The sequence below is a fragment of the Culex quinquefasciatus genome, chromosome 3 (genome assembly GCF_015732765.1).
Source record: "Culex quinquefasciatus strain JHB chromosome 3, VPISU_Cqui_1.0_pri_paternal, whole genome shotgun sequence".
NCBI classification, from domain to species: Eukaryota; Metazoa; Arthropoda; class Insecta; order Diptera; family Culicidae; genus Culex; species Culex quinquefasciatus.
This window is the reverse complement of record NC_051863.1, coordinates 143,391,893-143,419,139: the sequence shown is the minus strand read 5'-3', so window position 1 is coordinate 143,419,139 and position 27,247 is coordinate 143,391,893. Positions and strand designations below refer to the sequence as shown.

At 32.3% G+C, this 27,247-nt stretch overlaps 1 protein-coding gene across 3 annotated transcripts; it reads left to right on the top strand.

Moving 5' to 3' along the window:
• The first annotated feature begins 11,546 nt into the window (after positions 1 to 11,546).
• On the top strand, positions 11,547 to 27,037 carry LOC6038247 (N-alpha-acetyltransferase 60). Of its 3 annotated transcripts, none has more exons than XM_038262302.1 (5): positions 11,547 to 11,944; positions 19,108 to 19,393; positions 25,086 to 25,306; positions 25,370 to 25,480; positions 26,173 to 27,037. In XM_038262302.1, exons 1-5 carry the CDS (start codon positions 11,925 to 11,927, stop codon positions 26,309 to 26,311), a joined length of 777 nt encoding a protein of 258 aa, XP_038118230.1. In that variant the 5' UTR covers positions 11,547 to 11,924; the 3' UTR covers positions 26,312 to 27,037. The 3 variants fall into 3 exon arrangements, with proteins under 3 accessions (XP_038118230.1, XP_038118232.1, XP_038118231.1); XM_038262304.1 differs by lacking the exon at positions 26,173 to 27,037 and adding an exon at positions 25,621 to 25,639; XM_038262303.1 differs by lacking the exon at positions 11,547 to 11,944 and adding an exon at positions 18,804 to 18,991.
• Positions 27,038 to 27,247: the final 210 nt, after the last annotated feature.

Here is a 27,247-nt window from a genome sequence, read left to right as displayed (position 1 = left end):
AAATTCAAAATTCAAAATTCAAAATTCAAAATTCAAAATTCAAAATTCAAAATTCAAAATTCAAAATTCAAAATTCAAAAATTCAAAAATTCAAAAATTCAAAAATTCAAAAATTCAAAAATTCAAAAATTCAAAAATTCAAAAATTCAAAAATTCAAATATTCAAAAATTTAGAAATTTAGAAATTCAGAAATTTAAAATTCTAAAATTCTAAAATTCTAAAATTCTAAAATTTCAAAATTCTAAAATTCTATAATTCTAAAATTCTAAAATTCAAAAATTCTAATATTCTAAAATTCTAAAATTCTAAAATTCAAAAACTCAAAAATTCAAAAATTAAAAAATTCTTAAATTCTAAAATTCTAAAATTCTGAAATTCTAAAATTCTAAAATTCTAAAATTCTAAAATTCTAAAATTCTAAAATTCTAAAATTCTACAATTCTAAAATTCTAAAATTCTAAAATTCTAAAATTCTAAAATTCTAAAATTCTTAAATTCTAAAATTCACAAATTCACAAATTCAAAAATTCAAAAATTCAAAAATTCAAAAATTCAAAAATTCAAAAATTCAAAAATTCAAAAATTCAAAAATTCTAAAATTCTAAAATTCTAAAATTCTAAAATTCTAAAATTCTAAAATTTAAAATTCTAAAATTCTTAAATTCTTAAATTCTTAAATTCTTAAATTCTTAAATTCTTAAATTCTTAAATTCTTAAATTCTTAAATTCTTAAATTCTTAAATTCTTAAATTCTTAAATTCTTAAATTCTTAAATTCTTAAATTCTAAAATTCTAAAATTCTGAAATTCTAAAATTCCAAAAATTCTAAAATTTTAAAATTATAATATTCTAAAATTCTAATATTCGAATATTCTAAAATTCTAAAATTCTAAAATTCTAAAATTCTAAAATTCTAAAATTCTAAAAATCTAAAATTCTAAAATTCTAAAATTCTAAAATTCTAAAATTCTAAAATTCTAAAATTCTAAAATTCTAAAATTCTTAAATTCTAAAATTCTAAAATTCTAAAATTCTAAAATTCTAAAATTCTAAAATTCTAAAATTCTAAAATTCTAAAATTCTAAAATTCTAAAATTCTAAAATTCTAAAATTCTAAAATTCTAAAATTCTAAAATTCTAAAATTCTAAAATTCTAGTTCTAATTCTAAAATTCTAAAATTCTAAAATTCTAAAATTCTAAATTCTAAAATTCTAAATTCTAAAATTCTAAATTCTAAAATTCTTAAATTCTTAAATTCTTAAATTCTTAAATTCTTAAATTCTTAAATTCTTAAATTCTTAAATTCTTAAATTCTTAAATTCTTAAATTCTTAAATTCTTAAATTCTTAAATTCTTAAATTCTTAAATTCTTAAATTCTTAAATTCTTAAATTCTTAAATTCTTAAATTCTTAAATTCTTAAATTCTTAAATTCTTAAATTCTTAAATTCTTAAATTCTTAAATTCTTAAATTCTTAAATTCTTAAATTCTTAAATTCTTAAATTCTTAAATTCTTAAATTCTTAAATTCTTAAATTCTTAAATTCTTAAATTCTTAAATTCTTAAATTCTTAAATTCTTAAATTCTTAAATTCTTAAATTCTTAAATTCTTAAATTCTTAAATTCTTAAATTCTTAAATTCTTAAATTCTTAAATTCTTAAATTCTTAAATTCTTAAATTCTTAAATTCTTAAATTCTTAAATTCTTAATTCTTAAATTCTTAAATTCTTAAATTCTTAAATTCTTAAATTCTTAAATTCTTAAATTCTTAAATTCTTAAATTCTTAAATTCTTAAATTCTTAAATTCTTAATTCTTAAATTCTTAAATTCTTAAATTCTTAAATTCTTAAATTCTTAAATTCTTAAATTCTTAAATTCTTAAATTCTTAAATTCTTAAATTCTTAAATTCTTAAATTCTTAAATTCTTAAATTCTTAAATTCTTAAATTCTTAAATTCTTAAATTCTTAAATTCTTAAATTCTTAAATTCTTAAATTCTTAAATTCTTAAATTCTTAAATTCTTAAATTCTTAAATTCTTAAATTCTTAAATTCTTAAATTCTTAAATTCTTAAATTCTTAAATTCTTAAATTCTTAAATTCTTAAATTCTTAAATTCTTAAATTCTTAAATTCTTAAATTCTTAAATTCTTAAATTCTTAAATTCTTAAATTCTTAAATTCTTAAATTCTTAAAGTTCTTAAATTCTTAAATTCTTAAATTCTTAAATTCTTAAATTCTTAAATTCTTAAATTCTTAAATTCTTAAATTCTTAAATTCTTAAATTCTTAAATTCTTAAATTCTTGATTCTTAAATTCTTAAATTCTTAAATTCTTAAATTCTTAAATTCTTAAATTCTTAAATTCTTAAATTCTTAAATTCTTAAATTCTTAAATTCTTAAATTCTTAAATTCTTAAATTCTTAAATTCTTAAATTCTTAAATTCTTAAATTCTTAAATTCTTAAATTCTTAAATTCTTAAATTCTTAAATTCTTAAATTCTTAAATTCTTAAATTCTTAAATTCTTAAATTCTTAAATTCTTAAATTCTTAAATTCTTAAATTCTTAAATTCTTAAATTCTTAAATTCTTAAATTCTTAAATTCTTAAATTCTTAAATTCTTAAATTCTTAAATTCTTAAATTCTTAAATTCTTAAATTCTTAAATTCTTAAATTCTTAAATTCTTAAATTCTTAAATTCTTAAATTCTTAAATTCTTAAATTCTTAAATTCTTAAATTCTTAAATTCTTAAATTCTTAAATTCTTAAATTCTTAAATTCTTAAATTCTTAAATTCTTAAAATTCTTAATTCTTAAATTCTTAAATTCTTAAATTCTTAAATTCTTAAATTCTTAAATTCTTAAATTCTTAAATTCTTAAATTCTTAAATTCTTAAATTCTTAAATTCTTAAATTCTTAAATTCTTAAATTCTTAAATTCTTAAATTCTTAAATTCTTAAATTCTTAAATTCTTAAATTCTTAAATTCTTAAATTCTTAAATTCTTAAATTCTTAAATTCTTAAATTCTTAAATTCTTAAATTCTTAAATTCTTAAATTCTTAAATTCTTAAATTCTTAAATTCTTAAATTCTTAAATTCTTAAATTCTTAAATTCTTAAATTCTTAAATTCTTAAATTCTTAAATTCTTAAATTCTTAAATTCTTAAATTCTTAAATTCTTAAATTCTTAAATTCTTAAATTCTTAAATTCTTAAATTCTTAAATTCTTAAATTCTTAAATTCTTAAATTCTTAAATTCTTAAATTCTTAAATTCTTAAATTCTTAAATTCTTAAATTCTTAAATTCTTAAATTCTTAAATTCTTAAATTCTTAAATTCTTAAATTCTTAAATTCTTAAATTCTTAAATTCTTAAATTCTTAAATTCTTAAATTCTTAAATTCTTAAATTCTTAAATTCTTAAATTCTTAAATTCTTAAATTCTTAAATTCTTAAATTCTTAAATTCTTAAATTCTTAAATTCTTAAATTCTTAAATTCTTAAATTCTTAAATTCTTAAATTCTTAAATTCTTAAATTCTTAAATTCTTAAATTCTTAAATTCTTAAATTCTTAAATTCTTAAATTCTTAAATTCTTAAATTCTTAAATTCTTAAATTCTTAAATTCTTAAATTCTTAAATTCTTAAATTCTTAAATTCTTAAATTCTTAAATTCTTAAATTCTTAAATTCTTAAATTCTTAAATTCTTAAATTCTTAAATTCTTAAATTCTTAAATTCTTAAATTCTTAAATTCTTAAATTCTTAAATTCTTAAATTCTTAAATTCTTAAATTCTTAAATTCTTAATTCTTAAATTCTTAAATTCTTAAATTCTTAAATTCTTAATTCTTAAATTCTTAAATTCTTAAATTCTTAAATTCTTAAATTCTTAAATTCTTAAATTCTTAAATTCTTAAATTCTTAAATTCTTAAATTCTTAAATTCTTAAATTCTTAAATTCTTAAATTCTTAAATTCTTAAATTCTTAAATTCTTAAATTCTTAAATTCTTAAATTCTTAAATTCTTAAATTCTTAAATTCTTAAATTCTTAAATTCTTAAATTCTTAAATTCTTAAATTCTTAAATTCTTAAATTCTTAAATTCTTAAATTCTTAAATTCTTAAATTCTTAAATTCTTAAATTCTTAAATTCTTAAATTCTTAAATTCTTAAATTCTTAAATTCTTAAATTCTTAAATTCTTAAATTCTTAAATTCTTAAATTCTTAAATTCTTAAATTCTTAAATTCTTAAATTCTTAAATTCTTAAATTCTTAAATTCTTAAATTCTTAAATTCTTAAATTCTTAAATTCTTAAATTCTTAAATTCTTAAATTCTTAAATTCTTAAATTCTTAAATTCTTAAATTCTTAAATTCTTAAATTCTTAAATTCTTAAATTCTTAAATTCTTAAATTCTTAAATTCTTAAATTCTTAAATTCTTAAATTCTTAAATTCTTAAATTCTTAAATTCTTAAATTCTTAAATTCTTAAATTCTTAAATTCTTAAATTCTTAAATTCTTAAATTCTTAAATTCTTAAATTCTTAAATTCTTAAATTCTTAAATTCTTAAATTCTTAAATTCTTAAATTCTTAAATTCTTAAATTCTTAAATTCTTAAATTCTTAAATTCTTAAATTCTTAAATTCTTAAATTCTTAAATTCTTAAATTCTTAAATTCTTAAATTCTTAAATTCTTAAATTCTTAAATTCTTAAATTCTTAAATTCTTAAATTCTTAAATTCTTAAATTCTTAAATTCTTAAATTCTTAAATTCTTAAATTCTTAAATTCTTAAATTCTTAAATTCTTAAATTCTTAAATTCTTAAATTCTTAAATTCTTAAATTCTTAAATTCTTAAATTCTTAAATTCTTAAATTCTTAAATTCTTAAATTCTTAAATTCTTAAATTCTTAAATTCTTAAATTCTTAAATTCTTAAATTCTTAAATTCTTAAATTCTTAAATTCTTAAATTCTTAAATTCTTAAATTCTTAAATTCTTAAATTCTTAAATTCTTAAATTCTTAAATTCTTAAATTCTTAAATTCTTAAATTCTTAAATTCTTAAATTCTTAAATTCTTAAATTCTTAAATTCTTAAATTCTTAAATTCTTAAATTCTTAAATTCTTAAATTCTTAAATTCTTGGATTCTTAAATTCTTAATTCTTAAATTCTTAAATTCTTAAATTCTTAAATTCTTAAATTCTTAAATTCTTAAATTCTTAAATTCTTAAATTCTTAAATTCTTAAATTCTTAAATTCTTAAATTCTTAAATTCTTAAATTCTTAAATTCTTAAATTCTTAAATTCTTAAATTCTTAAATTCTTAAATTCTTAAATTCTTAAATTCTTAAATTCTTAAATTCTTAAATTCTTAAATTCTTAAATTCTTAAATTCTTAAATTCTTAAATTCTTAAATTCTTAAATTCTTAAATTCTTAAATTCTTAAATTCTTAAATTCTTAAATTCTTAAATTCTTAAATTCTTAAATTCTTAAATTCTTAAATTCTTAAATTCTTAAATTCTTAAATTCTTAAATTCTTAAATTCTTAAATTCTTAAATTCTTAAATTCTTAAATTCTTAAATTCTTAAATTCTTAAATTCTTAAATTCTTAAATTCTTAAATTCTTAAATTCTTAAATTCTTAAATTCTTAAATTCTTAAATTCTTAAATTCTTAAATTCTTAAATTCTTAAATTCTTAAATTCTTAAATTCTTAAATTCTTAAATTCTTAAATTCTTAAATTCTTAAATTCTTAAATTCTTAAATTCTTAAATTCTTAAATTCTTAAATTCTTAAATTCTTAAATTCTTAAATTCTTAAATTCTTAAATTCTTAAATTCTTAAATTCTTAAATTCTCAAATTCTTAAATTCTTAAATTCTTAAATTCTTAAATTCTTAAATTCTTAAGTTCTTAAATTCTTAAATTCTTAAATTCTTAAAGTCAGATCTTCGAAAAATTGAACTTGTCAAACTACGCCAATCCAGTGCTGAGCTAAACTCCTAAATGAAATAACCCAATTTTTAAATAACTATCAAACTCTCACAACTCATCTTCAAAATATTGATTTTTTATTTTCAGGTAAAAGCTGTACTCATCCGTGAATCTGTCGTATTCCGAAATTACCGAATCACCGAATAAACACATTTTTTATAAAAAATTAGATAATATATAACAATATTTTATTTTCTACCGTTTATTCCCGCCATTTTGATCCCCTAGGCATTCCAGGCATAAAATAAGTCTTAATCAAGTTCCGCCATCTTGGATTATGTCCGCTTTGATCCCCTCCCATTTCCTGCAAAAACCTAAAAATTAGTCTTTTAAACCTATAAATAAGTCTTTTTAGGCCTAAAAATAAGTCTTAATCAAGTTCCGCCATCTTGGATTATGTCCGCTTTGATCCCCTCCCATTTCTTGCAAAAGCCTAAAAATTAGTCTTTTAAACCTATAAATAAGTATTTTTAGGCCTAAAAATAAGTCTTAATCAAGTTCCGCCATCTTGGATTATGTCCGCTTTGATCCCCTCCCATTTCTTGCAAAAGCCTAAAAATTAGTCTTTTAAACCTATAAATAAGTCTTTTTAGGCCTAAAAATAAGTCTTAATCAAGTTCCGCCATCTTGGATTATGTCCGCTTTGATCCCCTCCCATTTCCTGCAAAAGCCTAAAAATTAGTCTTTTAAACCTATATATAAGTCTTTTTAGGCCTAAAAATAAGTCTTAATCAAGTTCCGCCATCTTGGATTATGTCCGCTTTGATCCCCTCCCATTTCTTGCAAAAGCCTAAAAATTAGTCTTTTAAACCTATAAATAAGTCTTTTTAGGCCTAAAAATAAGTCTTAATCAAGTTCCGCCATCTTGAATTATGTCCGCTCTGATCCCCTCGCATTCTCGAAAAAGCCTAAAATTTAGGCTTTTTGACGATAACATTAAGCCTAAAATTTAGCCTTTTTTGTACTAAAACGAAACTAGTCTTTTTAAGACTAACCCATCATTAGGCTTAAAAAGACTTAACACGGTTAGGTTCGATAAAGCCTAATTTTAAGTCTTAAAAGACTAATGTCGGCTTTGCGTGTAGCGCACGTGCCATTTGATTTTGCTGGCCGGACAAAATTTAACCTCAATCTGTTTCGTGTACGTACACGCAATACATGCGCACGTAGACAACTCTATTATCGTTTCGAACGACCCAATTTTGGGTAAACGTTATTCTATGCGTTATAAAAAACGCGTTATTCAAGTTCAACGCGGGTTCCCAAATGAGTTTGCCGTTAATTGGTCCAATGACGAAGTGTAAACAAAAAGTTTAAGAGCAGCCTGATCTACATCGGAAAACTGCTGCGATCCTGCGCTACGCCACGATGACAGATGTGAAAAACGTTACCTAATCCACCCTAGGGTGGCTGAAGCCTTCCTCAAAATGAAATAGTTTTATTTTTCATGTGATAGGGTTGTTAGATCTTCAATCTTTTGGGGTGTTGTACTTCTGATGACCCACCAACTATACCAACCCGACAACATTTTCATCAAAATATCTGAGATCTATAGCACTGATAGGTGTTAAATTAACACTTAAGTGCTCATAACTTTTGATAGGGTTGTCAGATCTACAATCTTTTGGGCGCGTTGGAAGGGTCTTTTGATTGCCTATTTAACGATGGGTCTCATGATAGATCCGAACAACGTTTTCATCAAATTATCAAAAAAAGTGTATAAATAACTTATTACATTCGATAGGGTTGTCAGATCTTCAATGTTTTTTGACTCGTTAAAAAGGTCTATTAAATACCTTTCTAAAAATATATAACATGACGGGGTTTCTTACAAAAACCACCTTATCCGCGCACCACCAAACCGAAGTGCGCATCACTTCTGTTGCGCGAAAAAATCTGTTGTGCCGAACAAAAATGTAGTGGTTTTTCGTTAACGTGTACATCAGTCTGTGGCGCAACAGGCTTGACAGGTTGCGCTCGTATTTTGATTTTTGTCTGCTTGCACAATAGACCAGGCTTTAGGCTTTAATAAAGCATCAAACCGACGACTCAAACTCTCCATATGGCTAAGATTGGTGTTTGATTAGAAAGGGTATATTTCCCCTACCTATATTGGGCCAACCAAACTCGGCCGTTGAACCTAATTATTTTTTTTTACAGAGCTTTAAAAGTACTGCAAAGAGTCTGCCGCAGATCATGACAATAGAGCTTTATGACGTTTCGCATACGCACACTAGCGCATTTGATTTTGCTGGCCGGACAAATAACCTCACTTTTTTTTTCGTGTACGTACACGCAATACATGCGCACGTAAATAACTCTATAGGTCTATTCCCGTACTGCAGAATTCTGCAATTCTGCACGAAATCGGCAGCAGAGCGTTCCCGTACTTTTCTGCAACAAAAGTAACTTTTCTCTCAAGCAGAACTTCTGCAATGAGAGAGGTTGAAGTTGCAGCAAAACCGTTCCCGTAATTTTCTGCAAGCTCTCTCTTCTCTTTCATGTTTAAGCGGTATACGCACTTCGGAAGGAACCGGTCAAGAAGCAGCAGCAGCGCAAGCAAGTCAGAGAGGGTGAAGAAAAGCCCCAAGAAATCGCTCCCTCTCCTTTGTTCTGCTGTTCGTAAAGCTGTTTTTTGACCCCTTACCTTCCGATTTGCATACTAGCCTTTAAAAGTAACTGCAAGTTGGTGTGAGTACACGCTTACATAAAATTTGAAAGTTGGGATTAATCAAGCATTTTATTATTTATTATGTAGTTGTAATAAATTTGATGTTCTATTATTACTAAATTTAAGTAGTCATTTGAAAGGGACGTTTGTATCCAGGTTTTTAAGAGCGAGTTTTTCACCAATGTGTAACAGGTCGTATCGAGGTGCTCCGATTTGGATGAAACTTTCAGCGTTTGTTTGTCTATACATGAGATGAACTCATGTCAAATATGAGCCCTCTACGACAAAGGGAAGTGGGGTAAAACGGGCATTGAAGTTTGAGGTCCAAAAAACCTAAAAAATCTTAAAATTGCTCGCATTTCCGTAAAACTTCATCAATTCCAACTCTCTTAGATGCATTCGAAAGGTCTTTTGAAGCCCTTTGAAATGTGCCATAGACATCCAGGATTGGTTTGACTTTTTCTCTTAGCTTTTGCAAATTACTGTCAAAAACGGATTTTTTTTAAACCTTAATATCTTTTTGCAACAGCCTCCAACACCCATACTCGAATAGGTCAAAAGATATGTAATTATATGGACTAGAAGCCTACCGAAATAACTTTTTGGCCAATCGCAGTTTTTCTCATAGTTTTTCGATTTTTCTAGAACAAACATTTTACAACGCTAGTTTTTGCCCTCTAGGCCGCCATAGCGACACTTTTTGGTCTCAGTTTTGTCATATTCGGAATCCTCGGACAATTTCACGTAAGTTAGAAGTATTGGAGTTGTAAATTTGATTGGAAAAATTGCCATTTAGAATGAATTAAAATATTTTTTAACAATTTGTTTAATTAGGGGTAAAACAGGTTTTCGCCTACTTGATACAGCATTTGACGTATTAATGATAGGGTAAATAAGATCTATTTCTTTTTTCAAAAATGTTTTATTTAATTATATTTTAAATCCAATTTACAACTCCAATACTTCTAACTTACGTGAAATTTTCTGAGGATTCCGAATATGACAAAATTGAGACCAAAAAGTGCCGTCTTCTTGGCCTACAGGGCAAAAACTAACGTTGTAAAATGTTTGTTCTAGAAAAATCGTAAAACTATGAGAAAAACTGCGATTGGCCAAAAAGTTATTTCGGTAGGCTTCTAGTCCATAAAATTACCTATATTTTGACCTATGGGAGTATGGGTGTTGGAGGCTGTTGCAAAAAGATATTAAGGTTTTAAAAAAAACCATTTTTGATAGTAATTTGCAAAAGCTAAGAGAAAAAGTCAAACCAATCCTGGATGTCTATGGCACATTTTAAAGGGCTTCAAAAGACCTTTCGAGTGCATCTAAGAGAGTTGGATCTGATGAAGTTTTACGGACTTCAATGCCCGTTTTACCCCACTTCCCTTTGTCGTAGAGGGCTCATATTTGGCATGAGTTCATCTCATGTATAGACAAACAAACGCTGAAAGTTTCATCCAAATCGGAGCACCTCGATACGACCTCTAGAACAAACCGAGCAATATTTACAAATACTGCCTCTTAAGCGAAGATGGCGTTCGAATGTTGAACGTCCAAAATGTCAAAATCGCGCAAGAGCACCAACATTAGAAAAAAAATGCGGCTGTCATGCCATGGCACACTTTTTTCGTTATGTTGGTACCACTGCGTGATTTTGACATTTCGGGCGTTTACCATTCGAACGCCATTTTCGCTTAAAAAGCTGGATATTTGGAATTGATGGATTTTGGGATATATTCAAAATTGTTTGTTTTTATTTCGTTCAGGTCTGAACTTTTATATTTTTCAACCTTATATTTTTTAATTTGATTTTTTGAAATAACGCTTTTTTTAATTTTAAACATTTTGAATACTTAATTTTGAATAATTTAAAATTTTGAATTTGTGATTCATTTACTTTCTAATATTTTTCAATTTTGCTATTTTTCACCGTTGTTCTTCCATGTGGCATCCATAATTTATTTATGTTATCCTGAATAAAGTCCTTCAAATGGTCTGCTATCAAAACATGTATTTATGATGCCTTTTATATTAAACCTTTGTTTGTCATTTTTTAATTATATTTGTTAAACGTACCTGCAACTCTCATTTCTATTTTTTTTTACCTAATGTAAAAGTTTTGAATTGTTTCTAATGTATAATTTCTACCTAAGCATAAGCATCTTTTAAATAAAATGTTGAGTTGCATAAAAAAATAAGTCCCCGTTCTAGAGGTAAACTTCTTTCAATTACAATTTTTGTCAATCCCTTTTTTTAAATAATTTAAAAAACTTTAATACCCAATTTGAGTAAATCCACTCAACTGTGTACAATATTGCAGAAAAAGAACTGGAACGCGCTACCCAGGACAAAAGTTTTGCGGCCCCTCTCCTTGCAGAACTTCTGCAAAAGAGAGAGATGAAGAGAGCGAGCTGAAAAGTATGGGAACGTACACTCAAAATCAGAAGTACCCTTCAAAAAGGGTTTTATCTACCCTTTATCTGTCATCCCATAGAAAAAAAACCCTTTTAGAGGGTTACTTCCACCCTTTTTTCAAGTTCACCCGTCGTCACCCTTTTGAAAAGGGTTACTACCGGTAAACTTGAAAAAAGGGTGGAAGTAACCCTCTAAAAGGGTTTTTTTTCTATGGGATGACAGATAAAGGGTAGATAAAACCCTTTTTGAAGGGTACTTCTGATTTTGAGTGTACTGCAATAAAGTGGCTTATACTGGCAGCAGAATTCTGCAGAAGTTGCAGAAATTCTGCAATTCTGCAGGTACGGGAATGGACCTAATGTTCCGAGGGAGCAAAAACTCGTTGGGCATTCTGGTTTTAGTACACGTCGTGTTTTGTACTAATGATACCAAACAAAAACCAAAATATCAAGGTCAGCTGTCAAAACGAAATTTTCCTCAGTGATTTTTCAAGTTTTCCCAAAGTCAAGTTGGAAATCTCCAGTGAAATTCAGTGTAAATGAAATGTTGTGCATTAAAAACTAGCCATGAAAGTATTACCGTGCCACTTACTGCGAAAATAGTGCATTTCCGTGTTTGATTTTGGTTTTCGGCGTACACAATAATGTGACTATGTGCAAAGTGTCGCTGCAGGTTTCAAAACAAAGAAATTGTGAAGAAACAAATTGATTGATTGGCACACTCTGTACGGAACTGTAATTTTTGGTCGACCTCTCCGGGAGGCTGCTGCTGCCGCATTGGATGAGCGAGCTTTCCTCCAGCTGGCGTCGATTCCTGCTGGCACGTCCGCGATGGCGCAATCCTTCAGCTGGTAAGAGCAATGAGAATCACTTCACCGAAAGAAGGTTGAATGGCCACTGCCACACTGCCCAAAAGGGGCTTGCTCGCTATCTTCGCTATTCCAACAAACACCCGCATCCCGATGAGAATCGACCCTAATCTAATCATACATTTTTGTCATCAACTCAATTGCAGTTGCGGTGCTCGCAAGTTTGTTTCTTTTTTTTCGCTCTCCTTTCCCCGCCGTCGTGACTCCGTCATTTAATAAATATGTTCCAATTGATTCAAACGCTCGGGAGCACGAGTTGAGGCCAATTATCGTTTGCTGAACGAGGGGAACAGTGAGCGTTGGGAGGGCAGAATTTGGTCATAAAATTACGCTTCTAGGTTTAGAGGTTTCAGCTTGATTATGGGCGAGCAGCAGTACCAGTTCATATAACCCTGTCATCACCTCAACATAAAAGGCTACATTAACCTTGTGTGTGTGTGTGTGTGTGTGTGTGGTGTGTGTGGTCCAATCCAATACCCGCTGGCCGGCAGCGAAATTATGGGAAAGTATAGTTTGTATCAGACTTGGGTTGAGCTGATACAGCTTATCTCAGTCCCGGGTATTAGGTGGTGACAGCCCTCGCGCTGCTTCCAATGACCCATTTCAGAATGGCAGAGATCCTAGCGGCCCAATTCCGAGGTCATTGGGCATTGTCTGGCCCCGCCTAAACATAGTACAAGAACCAGACGGGTCCTCGACCTATCTTTAAACTTCCAATCCCATCAGGCAAAACAGGGATCAGCGCGTATTTAATGATTGTTGAAAAGTAGGCAAAATGTGAAAATTTCAGTTTGGATAGATCTCACCAAGTTTCTGATTTCTGGTAGTCCTAAGCACCCGGGCCCCTTGAGCGCTGCTTGATGACACTTCCGAAAATATTCCTTGGCAAACTGCTTTTATTTCTTTCGCACTATTTGATTTTTTAACTAGTTGAATACCACCCTTAGAACGAGCTAGCCCACATCACACTAATACTACTGCAAGAGCGAAGCCGCCGCGATGAACTGTCAAACCTTGACCAAGCAGCGTAGAAAACAAAAATCGCGAAAAAACTGTCCAAATTCCCAAAATTGCAGGAAATCTTCACTTTCCACATGAAATCTACACATTATACAATCTTCACTACTTTTCACGCGATTTACTATAAAAACTACCGACTAAACAATTCAAATTCAGCGGACCGCACACCGCCAGCCTCTGCTCTCGATGGCAGGGCTGCCAACCTCCCATAAAAGGCTACATTAACCTTGTAATGCAAAAAAAGCATCAGCACACGATTCTGAGGACTTGGGTACTAGTTTATGTTTTCCCATGATTTAATAATTTTAAAAATGTATACTTTTTATCATTTGAGAAATAAAAAAAAAAACATTTTTTACTCCAAATATTTAAAAAATTAAAAAAAGACTAAATATTTCGCATTTTTTTTTTATTAAAAAAAAAATCTTTTTCCTAAATTAAAAAAAATGAAACAAAATATCGCCGTTGCAAATATTTTTCAAAGTGATTGTTGAGGCAATTGCAAACCCTTTTTTTACACCTTAGCTTCCATCCACCCGGGATTCGAACTGACGACCTTTGGATTGTTAGTCCAACTGCCTACCAGCGACTCCACCGAGACAGGACCCAGGGAGACGACTCCTACACCTGGACTGAGCTAACGACCTAACCTTTAAGTTAGGCCAACATTTACTTCCCCGTCCGACGGAAGGCGTGATCAGACAAATCTCGTCTCGAAAAATGCCACCGGGACCTTCTGGGATCGAACACAGGTCGACTGGGTGAGAGGCAACCACGCTCACCCCTACACCACGGTCCCGATCTCCTTCAATAATGGCTCGAAAAATCAAAAGGGCAAAAAAATAGTTTTTTTTTTTAAATTTCAATGGAATTAGACGTGTGTTAAACTGAAAACCATTTTAAATGCATTTTTTTGTGTTGATAATTACTAAGAGCATGATTGAAACAGTTTTAAAATGTTTTGTTAAAATTTGATGTACCGTTCTGGAAAGGTTTTTATTTTCACAAAAAAATATTTGTTTGTAAAAACATAGATTTTTATTTAGACTGATGATTGTAAAAAAAAACCTGTATCGTTGTATAATGCATTTTAACGCTTTTATCATTGAAATGTTTTTTTTTTTTAATTTTTGTCCCGGCCTAACGTCCTAATTTTTTTTATTAATTAATAAAATCAAAAACTACAAAAAATAAAACCATCCTTATTTTGTATTCCATATTGTTGACATTACTGAGAAAAGGCTATAAAATCACGGGGTACATGAACTTTTCAATTCGACCACGTAGACCAGGCCTGCCCAACATTTTTGGCTCTTTTTTCACATTTTTTACCGTAAAAATTACAATTATTATTTTTTCCTTGATTTCACTGATGAAATCATTTCTCAGATGACCAATGAACAAAACTCTAGAAAAGTTTGTAAAAATATTCTTGCAGGTCGTTTTTATAAAAGTTTAAAGCGAACAAATGGTCCGGCCCGCGGGCCGGATTGATTTTTGACGTAAAATTATGATTAAATCGACATGTAAACATATTTTTACCATTTTTTGCCAAATTTATGTTCATTAGTCATCTGAGAAACGATTTCATTAGTGAAATCTATGAAAAAAAAAGCAATTGCTATTTTTACGGTAAAAAATGTGAAAAAAGAGCCAAAAAGGTTGGGCAGGCCTGACGTAGACCCACCTTCACGTATACCTATCGACTCAAAATCAAATTCTGAACAAATGTCTGTACGTCTGTCTGTACACTGGCTCACTGCACCAAAAAAATGCACTCAATCAACTCTGGACTGGGTGAACCGATTTGTACCATTTTAGTCTCATTTTATTCGTCCTTTTCAATGAGCTAATCAAAATCAATAAACCAATATTTTATAAAAAAAAATTAGCTTAAAACATCGATCAAGATCTAACAACACTATCAAAAGTTATTAGCACTTAAGGGTTATTTATACATTTTTTGGTAGCCGGATCTCAGATTTTCCGATGAATATGATATTCGGGTCCGTCATGCTACCCATCGTCAGTTAGATAATTGAAAGACCTTTCAAATGAGCCAAAGACATAGAAGATCTAATAATCTCATCAGAAGTTATTAGCACTTAAGTGTTATGTGTTACACTTTTTAGGGCTGGATTTCAGATATTTCGATGAAAATTAAGTTCGGATAAATGATGGGAGGATATCAAAAATCTGACAACCCTGTCAGATTTTATGAGTATATAATGTATAAAATTAACATTTTTGACAAAAATCAGAATAAGAGTTTATTTTAAAAATGTAAGTGTTTTTTGCAAAAAAAAATAAAAAAAATCAAAATATTTTGTAACTTCTTTTCTTAGTTTTTTTTTAATTTCATATATTTTCAAAACTCAAAAAAAATTAAAAATCAAAAAACTAAATACAAAAAACGTAGGTTCAAACAAGCCTAATTTTTAAAGAAGTTTAAAAAAAATATCAATTGATTAATGAAAATATCATTTAACTAAAACTTGTTTGTCAATGTAATCTGAATAGTTAAGAATTGATTTCACAAGTTTCAATTCTGTTTATTTCTTTAGTTATCGTTCAACATTATTTTTTTGGTAAGTACGGTTCAGAGTTTTTGGAGATCCGAAATGAAAAACAGGAACAGAAAAAAACCATTAATTTTACAATTATTTTTTCAATGAAAAAAAGTTTTAGTCAATCATTATTGCCCCATGTTAAATTAAGGACAATGAAATAAAATTTGTAATAGCCTCACTGCATTTTTATTTGTCTGTTTTATGAAAAATATTGAGACGTTCGCTAAAAACAATTTTGAATTTTAGTAATTTAGTTATTTATACATTTTTGGTAGCCGGATCTCAGATTTTCCGATGAAAATGATATTCGGGTCCGTCATGCAACCCATCGTCAGTTAGATAATTGAAAGACCTTTCAAATGAGCCAAAGACATAGAAGATCTAATAATCTCATCAGAAGTTATTAGCACTTAAGTGTTATGTGTTACACTTTTTAGGGCTGGATTTCAGATATTTCGATGAAAATTAAGTTCGGATAAATGATGGAGGTGTTTAAAAAAAAAAAAAAAATCAAGATATTTTGTAACTTCTTTTCTTATTTTTTTTTAATTTCAAATATTTTCAAAACTCAAAAAAGAAATTAAAAATCAAAAGTTAAATACAAAAGACTAAGGTTCAAACAAGCCTGATTTTTAAAGAAATTTAAAAAAAATATAAATTGATTAATGAAAATATCATTTAACTAAAACTTTTTTGTCAATGTATTCTGAATAGTTAAGAATTGATTTCACAAGTTTCAATTCTGTTTATTTCTTCAGTTATCATTTAACATTATTTTTTTGGTAAGTACGGTTCAGAGTTTTTTTTTTTTTGCAGGCCAAGAGTGAATGATACTGATATGATGCCTCTTCAGTTGACGCTCAGGCGAGGAACATCCTGCAAGGAGCGTCACAGACTACGCCCGTAGTCCTGTTAGATCATTCTTGATCAGGACAGTATAGCTCTGGTTCCTTGCAAGTGTCCTATTTTCTTACCTCCACGTTGGCTTGGTTTAGTCATCATGATGACAAGGTGTAAACCTAGCTGGTGGCCTGTGGAAACGACTCGTAAACCTTTGACCAGCGAGGATCAGAGTCGAGACGGCTAGAAGAAAGGGGCGCGACAATGTGGGAAAGGGAAGTAATTTGTGATTGTAGACGGTATTGTTTTGATTCGCAGTGTGTTGAGTCAACTGCTGTGGATGTACCTGAGCATCGCAGAACGGGGTTTCTCTTCTTTCCATTTCAGCTAACAGCTATCTTCTGTTTATTATGTTTCACTGATTTTCTAAAACGGTTTCTGTTTGCTATCCTCCATTTGATTTCGATTTTACTTATTTCATTCTCTTATTTCTCAACGCTTTTCCACTCTATTTTACCAATTGATGCTGCTTTAACAAACTGTCTGCTTTCCCTTAATTTGGCAGCGATGTCAATTTGGTTTATCATGTGCCTTTTCCTTATTTATCTATTTGAATAATTTCTCATCTTCCCTGTAAATTGCCCTCAATACAATCTAAGCTTGTTTGTTACCTCTATTTATTAACTTTTGTTAATTTCTTTATCTACTTCATAAATTACTATCTTTCTTTTACTATTGATTCTTTACATCACTGTCCATTGTTTTGAAACTTCGCCTTTTTCTTAAGCAAGTGAGGTTCGAGCCCTTACTCAATTTCTGGAATGATTAGAGGATTAACTCAAATATTACTATTGTACTTTTGAAAAACTTTTCTAAAATGCTTAGGACCAAAATATTGTAACAAAACATCGCGACAAAAGAAATAGCAACATAAAACCACGACTCAACACTAGGAAAGATTTCAGGAGAAAATAATACACAGTAAATAACAATTAGTTTTTGAATTCAAACTAAAAATAAAACAGTTTTCGCTTAAATGAATGTTGATAGGCACACTTTAAATGGTTAGGCGCTTATACTTACATCAAACCCTACGTTATGTACCACCCCCGGCCGAGTTAAAATGCGTAACCGGAAAAGAAGGTGTGCATGCCTGGCACGATCACTCAAAGCGTGTTCTAGCGTGCTGCTCGTACTGACTCAGAGCAAGGGTGAGATTTAGGTGTAAGGGCAGTGCGTGTTCGTCGGGAACCTGGTGCATAAGATCGGTCAAGGCCCGTTCTTACACTGAAAATTGCGAATTGCGAATTGCGAAAAAAAAAAAATTAAAATATTTTGTAACTTCTTTTCTTAATTTTTTTTTAATTTCAAATATTTTCAAAAATTAAAAATCAAAAAATTAAATACAAAAAAACTAAGGTTCAAACAAGCCTGATTTTTAAAGAAATTTAAAAGAAAATATCAATTGATTAATTAAAATATCATTTAACTTAAACTTTTTTGTCAATGTATTCTGAATAGTTGAGAATTGATTTCACAAGTTTCAATTCTGTTTATTTCTTTAGTTATCATTTAACATTATGTTTTTGGTAAGTACGGTTGAGAGTTTTTGGAGATCCGAAATGGAAAACAGGAACAGAAAAAAACGATTAATTTTACAAGTATTTTTTCAATGAAAAAAAAATTTAATCAATCATTATTGCCCCATGTTAATTTAAGGACAATGAAATATAATTTGTAATAGCCTCATTTGAAAAAAATACTGTAATTTAGAAAGTTTAAAATTCTGGAATTTAGTAATGTTTGAAGCTTTTCATATGTTTTTTTTTCATTTATATATTAAAATTTTCGATTTTTTTTTGTTTTTAAGTTTCTAGATTGTTTTTTAAATCGCGTTTACCGTTGACAGATTACGATCTTTAAGGTTCTAATGCAATGCATTTTAGAACTTTCTACATCAATGCATTTTTATTTGTCTGTTTTATGAAAAATATTGAGACGTTCGCTAAAAACAATTTTGAATTTTAGTAATTTATTTCTAACACATTTTTTGGCTTTAAATGTTTAAATAATATACTAATCTGGTTGAAATGGGGAAAAATTTACACTACAATAGTCATCATTTATAAATAATAATAATTATTAACTCGAAACAAAACTAAAAAAAAATCCCCAAGATGTAATCGCAATTGCAACCCACTGTGCGTTACTCCATATTTGCTGTTTAACGTTCTTCATTCTGTCGTCGCGTCGCGGTTAGTTTATTTTCGCCTATCCCTTCACGCTACTGCTCTCAACAACCACCAACCACAGTACTATTCCAGAAGAGAGAGAACTCAGTTCAAGTATAGTACAGCACGAGCACGCTGCTTGTTGGTTTAGTAGGCAGCAGCAGCACCGACCGACCGTTGGCTCCGTCGCTCCCTTGTCAGTAGTCGTATCGATGTGGTGGCTTTGCGCGGGTGCACTTTTGAGTCGCGCCGGGGTCGTTTAATGATAGGTGTGCGGAGAAGATCTGCTAGTAGGTAGCACCGTGATTCTGGTCAAACTGGAATATTGTGTGTTGTGTGCACTTTGCGTTTGTCGTCGGTATGCGGCTGTAAGTTGGAAAATTGCTGGTGGTTTACCCTCCAAAAAAAAAGATACTAACGAGAACAGTTTCACCACATAACAAAGGTCAATTGCGTTTTGAGTAAATTTCTCCCATTTCCGCAGGTACCACCACAACCACCTCGGGCCGACCAAAACGGAGGACCAGCTGAAGGCGAAATCGGTGCCGCTGTGCTCGGTGAACGACGTCCAGCTGCGCTTCCTCTGCCCCGATGACCTGGAGGAGGTTCGGACGCTGTGCCAGGACTGGTTCCCGATCGACTATCCGCTGTCCTGGTACGAGGACATCACGTCCAGTACGCGGTTCTTCGCGCTAGCCGCCGTGTACAACCTGACCATTATCGGGCTGATCGTCGCCGAGATTAAGCCGTACGGCAAGCTCAACAAAGAGGTGAGTTGAGTGGTGGAGGGCGGGAAAAAGGGGAGAGTGAGAGTGAGCGTTGCGTGTCGTTATTATGGCTAGGAAATGATGGAGCGCGACGACAACGGAGCGGTCGCGTGTGGGAATTCAATAGCGACCGGCAAGATATTGGTTGTTGTTTTGAATTAGAAAAACAACTTTGCGTACCGGTTCTGTTTACAATTCTAGTGATTGAATGATTCACCTTTTTCTTTGTAATAGCAGAGATACTGATAAACAAGAAATAGCATACGCTTATTTTTCTAACATTTGCTGATTGAAATAACAATATCGTATTTTTTAAAGAAAAAATCAAAGTAGTTATGCCGCGACATAACAGGTATGGCGTGGAATAACGTAGTTCATGTATGTTGAGTTCCTCGAGAGGTACTGGAAATTCATCAATGGTTATGGTAATCGCAAGATTATCTTCTAACAGTCGTGCATTCATGTTACTTGGAGTTCACATCCGACTTAGGGAAGTGCTTATTCGGTGGATATTAAGATCAAATTCATTTGGAACCCGTTTGTACAGCACTTCGAGTTCATCGCGGGGTTCTAAATTACTGTATGTATGATCCCCATACCCGCAGGCAACTTGGTCCTGGAATCGAATGTGAGCGCTAGGTGAACAATTCGATCATCTTTCACTCCGGAATCTGTACACCTACGTACATAAGTTTTTTTACACGAAATTTAGCGCTTAGAATAAAAAAACCCTCTCCTGTCCCCAAGCACCGGGCATTTGTAGCGGGTGTAGGGACACTTCGTATAGACGCCCTTGCTCCCATCACTTCACTAAAGGTATGGAGCGACGAGAAATAAATAAGCATACCCCGGCGTGCTTGTCTTGAATGATGTGTGTGTATGTCAGAATAAATGAAAGAATGGTTGTCTTATGAAAATGACGAGCTAAAAAGAACTTCACGTGGTGACCGAGAACCACTTTGCTCTCTGCGCTCGCACTTTTCCAATTCGGGCCAGGTCCCGCAGGCTTCCGGTAGTTGTCTATTTCCCGCTCGAACCTACCACCACCTTGGTTTTTTTGGAAATAGGGCGTCCAATTTTCCCGGGTTTTGAATTTCCCGGGAAACGGGAAAAATATTTTTGGAATCCCGGGAATTCCCGGGATCCCGGGAAATTTTTAATCAGTAATAAAATCTATGTTTCATTATATTTGTTATGTTTTCAAGCTTAAAATCATTGAATTAGCTTAATAATATCAAATGGTTATAATCGTCACTTCAATCTAAACAAAGACGACAGTTTTAAAATAGCCTAAAAGAATTTTTTTGTCTTTGTGATTTTTAGGATTTTATATCAACTACTATTTTTAATTCCAGTATGATTAATAATTTTTTTATTTGCGAATCAAATTACATACTTCTTGAGCTTTTTTTAAAAAATGTCCAATAAGCTTTTGTCTTCCATATGTTTATAGGACCTATTCAAAAAAAACTTTGGAATTCTTTTTTTTTCTTTTATATATATTATTAAATGACATGACTAAAACAGCTTAAAAAAAATATTTCATATGTCTAAAAAACAAAAAACGACAATAAATAAAATGATACCAGTCAATGTAAAATTTTAGATAAGTTTTGAATTCATTGTTTTATATAAAACATATTTTACAAATTATCTTCAAGTTACTACCGCCAACCGAGGGAAAATCAGAATTACAGTCTAAATAGGTACAGGAGATTTTAGAGCAATACATTTGGAAGTACAAATTGTTTTGTTCTGTTCCTGTTTTAACCGAAGTCATCCAAAACGTCATGCAATTATTTTTTTGCTTAAATAGCTGTATTTATTTGTTACATTTGTACGTATTTGCCCTAGATGCCGGTGTTTGATTATAAATAATTTGATATGAGATTTTTTTTTATTTAAAATCGAAAATATACATAAATATATCCAGTCTTTCAAAAAAAAATAATAATGGAGAAAAAAATTTAAAGCACTAGGCATTTTGCGAACCTGTTAATTAAAATTATTAAAAACATCCTAAAAAGTCAATTTAATGCTGGGATTTGCTGAATACAAATTTTAATTAATTTTTTTAATCTACTATTTTCACAACCAAATCTGAATTTCCAGACCAAAATATGATTATTTTTTCAATTTCGGGAATTCCCGGGACAAATTATAGAAATTCCCGGGATTCGGGAATTCCCGGTTTAGGAAAAATCCCGGGATTTTTGTCTCGGGAATTCCCGGGATGGACGCACTATTTGGAAAGTTTCGACGACCACCGCGTTCCATTTCAGTTCCGCGACCTGTCCTCCTCCAGCACCGCGATCCATCCAGGCCGGATGTGAGAAATTCGCGTCAGTTCTCGACGAATTAACACAAAATTTCCTTTTTTCAAGAGTAATAATTCCAAAATTGGGGAAAATGACGCGTGGTGGGAAAAAAAGTCAACCTCGCGCATCGGTTGCTGCGATCCAAACGCGGGGACTCTTAAATTTTAAATTTTTAATTTCCGGTTCGGTTTTGAGTGATTTGAAATGAGGGTGTACCGTTAGGGCGGAATCGAGTTATATGGGAAAATTTAAAATGATAAAAATCCAATCAGCAACACATTATGTGGGTCCTTTTTAGGGTCCCAAACATCCTCCCAAAATTTGGGAGCGATTGGTTAAGCTCACGATTGTCGCAACGCGAATGAAATTTGTATGGAAATTACTATGGGAAAACTTGCATTTTCACATTATTGAATCTGCAGAATTCATGTCTTATTATTTTATGAAACTGCGGTCTGCGTGAGAAAACTCTGTACAAAATTTCAACTTTTTGTAGGAAGCGTGGTTTTTTTGCCATGTGGCCATTAGGTTTAAGGATGGTCCCTTAATCAAAAAGTGCTCGACTGGTATCTTTTTAACCAAAGGAAACATTCTAGCTAAGAAAAATCAAAATCATTTGTCTCAATTGAAATGATAAATTTCAAACTATATAGCTTCAAAGTGAAATATTCTCACGATATTCGCGATAGCAAGTAAACCTTCGTTCGGTTGCGAAGGAGGATAGAGAAAATATGAATCGAGGAACGCTGCGAAATACTCATCAATGATAGTGTGATGGTGATGGTTTGCCATGTCTGTTCTTGGGTCCTATAAGTCCCTATTGAAAATCATGAAGATTAGTTAAGTACTTCAAAAATTATGCAAAAAAAAAAAACATTTTGAAGAAAGTCCGGAAGGTCGTAAAAAGGGTGATTTTTGTAAGAAAACCTGTCATGTTATACATTTTTAGAAATAAATTTAAAAGACCTTTCCAATAAGTTCAAAATATCAAAGATTCCAATTCAATTCAATTCGGTTTTATTTGTGAATAATCAAGTTACAATGAGTTCATTTAGGTACATAACAGAGTTTTGGAGTTCCTTTCAGCTGTGTTTTACATCATAATTCAATAGAAAAATTATTACTTATAACTATGGAATAGACAAGAGTAAGAAAAAGTTTTCAAAAAACTTACAGAAAGTGCAATGGGAAAAGGATAGATGAAGAGAAAGCTTAAAACTAGATCACAGACAAAAATAATCAATTATAGATGTGCTTGATCATCAGCTCCCCGAGGGCCAGAAATTGCTCTGCCTTGTTACGGCAGCTCCGAAACCGCGTCATCATCTCCCCCGCGAGAGCAAAGAACTCCGGCAGGGTAAAGAGATCTTCCCCGGTGACTCCTTGCTGGGCCGCATCGCCACTACCGGCAGCGACCACGCTGGCAAACGACCGCCCCCATCCAGGAGGGATCGCTGGGTTGTCCGCTGGAACCGTACGCTGCCCAACTGCAGGAACGGCTGCGCTCGTACTTCGCTGAGGAGAGTGGGACGCTGCTGCTTTCTTCTTCCTCTTTTCCTGCTCCTCGAGGTAGGACTTGCGCGCGACGCATCCGCGGTAGTTACCGGTATGGTTGCCGTCACAGTTCGCGCACTTTACGCGCGGCTTAGTTTGTTCTGCATTTTCCCCCAAGTCCGCCTTTCGTGGCAGTGCGCACGCCTCCGAGAGGTGTGACTCACCGCACTTCACGCAGCGGGGCCGGAGGTTGCAGTTCCGCGAGCCGTGGCCGAATTTCTGGCAACGGTGGCATTGCGCTACGTCCGTCGGGTTCTTGGTGTAAAACCGCCAGTTTACCCAAAACCGTCCAACGTCTTAGTCCGCCGCAGATCTTGGATCTTGACGGTGCCGCGGTCGAAGTACAACAGGTACAGGGTGTGTGTACCTGTGACTGTTGTCTTTCGCGAGAGCACTTTTATCTCCCGTGGCTTTATTCCGGCGTTCGAGAGGTGTCGCTTCAGGTCGGCGATCGGACGGTCTTGGTATCCCTGCAAGACGACCTTAACAGGGGGCTTCTCTGGGTCGTATGTGTAGAAGTTGAAGTTGCTACGCTTCAGTTCTTCAAGCACCAAGTCGAAATCTTTTCTGTTCAGTGTGATCACTTGCACTGCCGACTTACCGATTTTCAGACAATATCCGAGGCCTTCCAGCAACTCGTCAACATCGTCCGCCAACGTGTCCAAAACAAAAATTGGAGGTGGTCTTCGTTCAGTTGGAGAATTGTTCTTTTTTGACGGCGGCACTTTTTTCCGTGCACGACCATCGTAGTCGTCGTCGTCGTCGGTAGTGCTGCTACCGTCGGTGTTGTTGTTTTCTTCGTCGTCGCTCAGCATCTGGAACTCGTTCCTGATGGGGATGTTGGCGGATGTTGATGTGCCACTGGTTGTGGCACCGGAAGTACCGGAACGGGTTCGCACTGGAGATCTCGGAACATATCCGGGATGTAGTAGCTTTTTGTCGATGCCTTCTGCGCTCACGCTCCCCTGCGCGATGGCGGTCGACACGGCGTTGGTTTGTTTACCTTTTTGCACACGGCCGGTAGACGAACTTCGCGGGTTTTTCGAGGCCGCACTCGAACTGCCACGGCCACGGCCGGCCTTTGGCATGCTGGATAAGCAAACTCGCGGGTAATCACAATCAGTTGCGGCGAAAAAAAATCGAAAAAAACGATGGAGCACTGAGCACTTGACTGCTGCTTGCTCTCGTGCGTACACGGAGGTGAAAATATCAAAGATATGATAACCCTATTTAAAGTTTTTAGCACCTACGTATTATTTATACACTTTTTTTAGGCCGGTTCTCAGATAATTTCATGAAAACATTGTCTGGATCTATCATGCGACCCTTCATTGGATAGGTAACCAAAAGACCTTTTCGACGAGTCCAAAAATTCGAACATCTGATAACCCTACCAAAAGTTATGAGCACTTAAGTGTTATTCATACACTTTTTTCAGGCCGGATCTCAGATATTTTGATAAAAAAGATAAGCGGATCCATCTTGCAACTTATCGTAAGATGTGTAATCAAAAGACCTTCTGTTGAGCCTAAAAGATTGAAGATTTGATAACCCTATCCAAAGTATATCAATTCGAGGAAGACATAAACCACCTTAAGGTGGATAAAGTAAAGTTTTTTTGTGTTGGTGTTGGTTTTCTGATGCTTCCCGAGATGCGATACAAATGAAAATATACTTGTCGCAGTGCCTTTTGAGCGGAAATGCTATGAGGAGGACTTTGCCGAGGTACACTAATACTTGCGCGAAAAACGAAAAACTAGTGTTCGATTCAGATTTCGATTTGGGGTTCCAATGATGTTCACTTAAATCTCATTTCCCTTCAGGACCGCGGCATCCTGTCCGAGTCGATGGGTCGCGACGCGGACATCGGCTATATCCTGTCGCTCGGCGTGCACCGCAAGTACCGCCAGAACGGGATCGGCTCACTGCTGCTGGACTCACTCATCAACCACCTCACCACAGCCGAGCGCCACAAGGTGAAGGCGATCTTCCTTCACGTACTGACGACCAACCAAACCGCCATACTGTTTTACGAGCGACGAGGGTAAGTTTTGTGGAAGGTGCTTCTGGCTGCTTGTGCGAAAAGGTAAACTATTGCAATTTGTAGGTTCGTACTGCACTCGTTCCTGCCTTACTACTACTCGATTCGGGGGAAGTGTAAAGATGGCTTCACCTATGTGACGTACATCAACGGGGGCCACTCGCCGTGGACGTTATAATATCCTTTTCAAAAGAAATTATTCAATATTTTTCAGGATTTCACCATTTTTGCTTTAAAATCATTTGCATGCTTACTCCTACTTACTTGCAACCCTTAACGCATGTCATTACCATAAGATTCCTTAACCTTAATCCCACATGCTTATTGAATGTGCTGCTGTTAAATTATTTTTTAGTAATTGTTGATCGTGTTTGTATTGTTGCGTGTGAAAAGGTCAGAGTATTCGTGCACATTTTATTTATTTATTATCTATATTTACGTTGGATGTTCGTCATCAGATTTTGAGACTCTATTGTATTTCTTGGGCCTTTAAAAAAAGTGTGTTTTTAAAAAAGTCTTTACTTGAAATAATCCTGTTTCAGAAAAAAAAACATGTAATTCAATACCTCTCTTCGACAGAATTGCATTCCCATACAGAACTTCACGTTCTCATTTCGCTTTGCTTCATGAGCGGCTCAGAAGAGAGAGTATGGGAATGTGTTTCAACCGGGAAGAGAGAGAGAGAGATTGAGAGCTTTCGCTTTAGCTAATTCATTCACGCAAATGTCGCATGCTTTTCAAAAACCGTCACTAACACATCCTCACACGTTTGCATTTTTTTTTATTTGTGTGCACGCTTGGCGATCGATGCTAGTTAGAAAAATAAAGTGACCTAAACCTCAAATCGACCTTAACCAACCCACCAATACTGACCACCTCAAGTACTGGTGTTCACTGGTCGTGACGGCCGGGGGCCTCTGCTCCTGGATCAGCTGCCGGGTGCGGAGTGCATTCCGGTGGGTTTGCTACCGGACCATCTCGCGGTTCACGTTCACCCAGGACAACTGAGATGGCGCTGCGGCCTTGGATCACGTGGTTTAGTCAAATAGTTACTGAAGTTCAGTAGCAAACAAAACAAAAAAACAGCACAACTATACAGTTAAGATAGGCGACAAAATGACAGATCAAGATGTATGAAAATGGTTTTTTTTTAAATAATTTAAGTTGTTTTTACTAATGCGTTTAGTATAGAGTCAGGAATGTTTATTTTAATCTTCCGTTTTAACTATAGTGAGAAAGTTTTATTCATCAGCTAGATTAAATTTCGTGACCCAAATTCTATTCAAAACGAAACGATTGTTAAACATTGTGAGAGTTGCGAAAATGCAGCATTGACATAAACCAAATTTTACTTCACTAGTATCATCCACTCATATGTCATATGTCAGGTTAAGCTTTTTTAACGCATTGCCAGATGACCATTTTCAACAATAGACAATTACACAAAACAATCAAACCCACGGACATACACACACATCCACATTTCCCACGCATAGTCATTACGTAAGCAATGCTGTATTATTAAATCATTAAGCGAAAAAAGGAAGCGCGGACGTCGAGTTTGAATAGTTCAACAAAAATGACACAAAGCAAAATTGTAAATCGTATAAGAAAAACAATATTGAAAGTTTATTATTTATTTAAACAAGATGTGAACATATAGGTGAAAAGTAGGCTCTTGAGAAGAGGACAGATACATAGTTATGCCAAATATATAATGATATGAAGTGAAAACGACTGTTGCCAATTTTGTTTCAACATATCACACTTCTGTCTACATCTGCATCTGTTTTCTAGCAGCCAATTGGGTACTAACATTAAGCTTAAATTGCAGATAGATCGTTCAAACGGGACCATAGTTGATCCATCGTAGAATGTTGTCTTAGCATTGCCAAACTGATAAGAAATGATTTTTGATTTTGTGTTTTTACCGTTTAAAATTAA

Bases quoted from the DNA above. Each gene is read 5' to 3' on its own strand.
- LOC6038247 (XM_038262302.1), top strand. From the start codon at position 11,925: ATGGCGCAATCCTTCAGCTG. The intron at 11,945-19,107 runs GTAAGAGCAATG...CCATTTCCGCAG, and splicing joins ATGGCGCAATCCTTCAGCTG to GTACCACCACAACCACCTCG. The intron at 25,481-26,172 runs ATATCCTTTTCA...ACCCACCAATAC, and splicing joins CACTCGCCGTGGACGTTATA to TGACCACCTCAAGTACTGGT.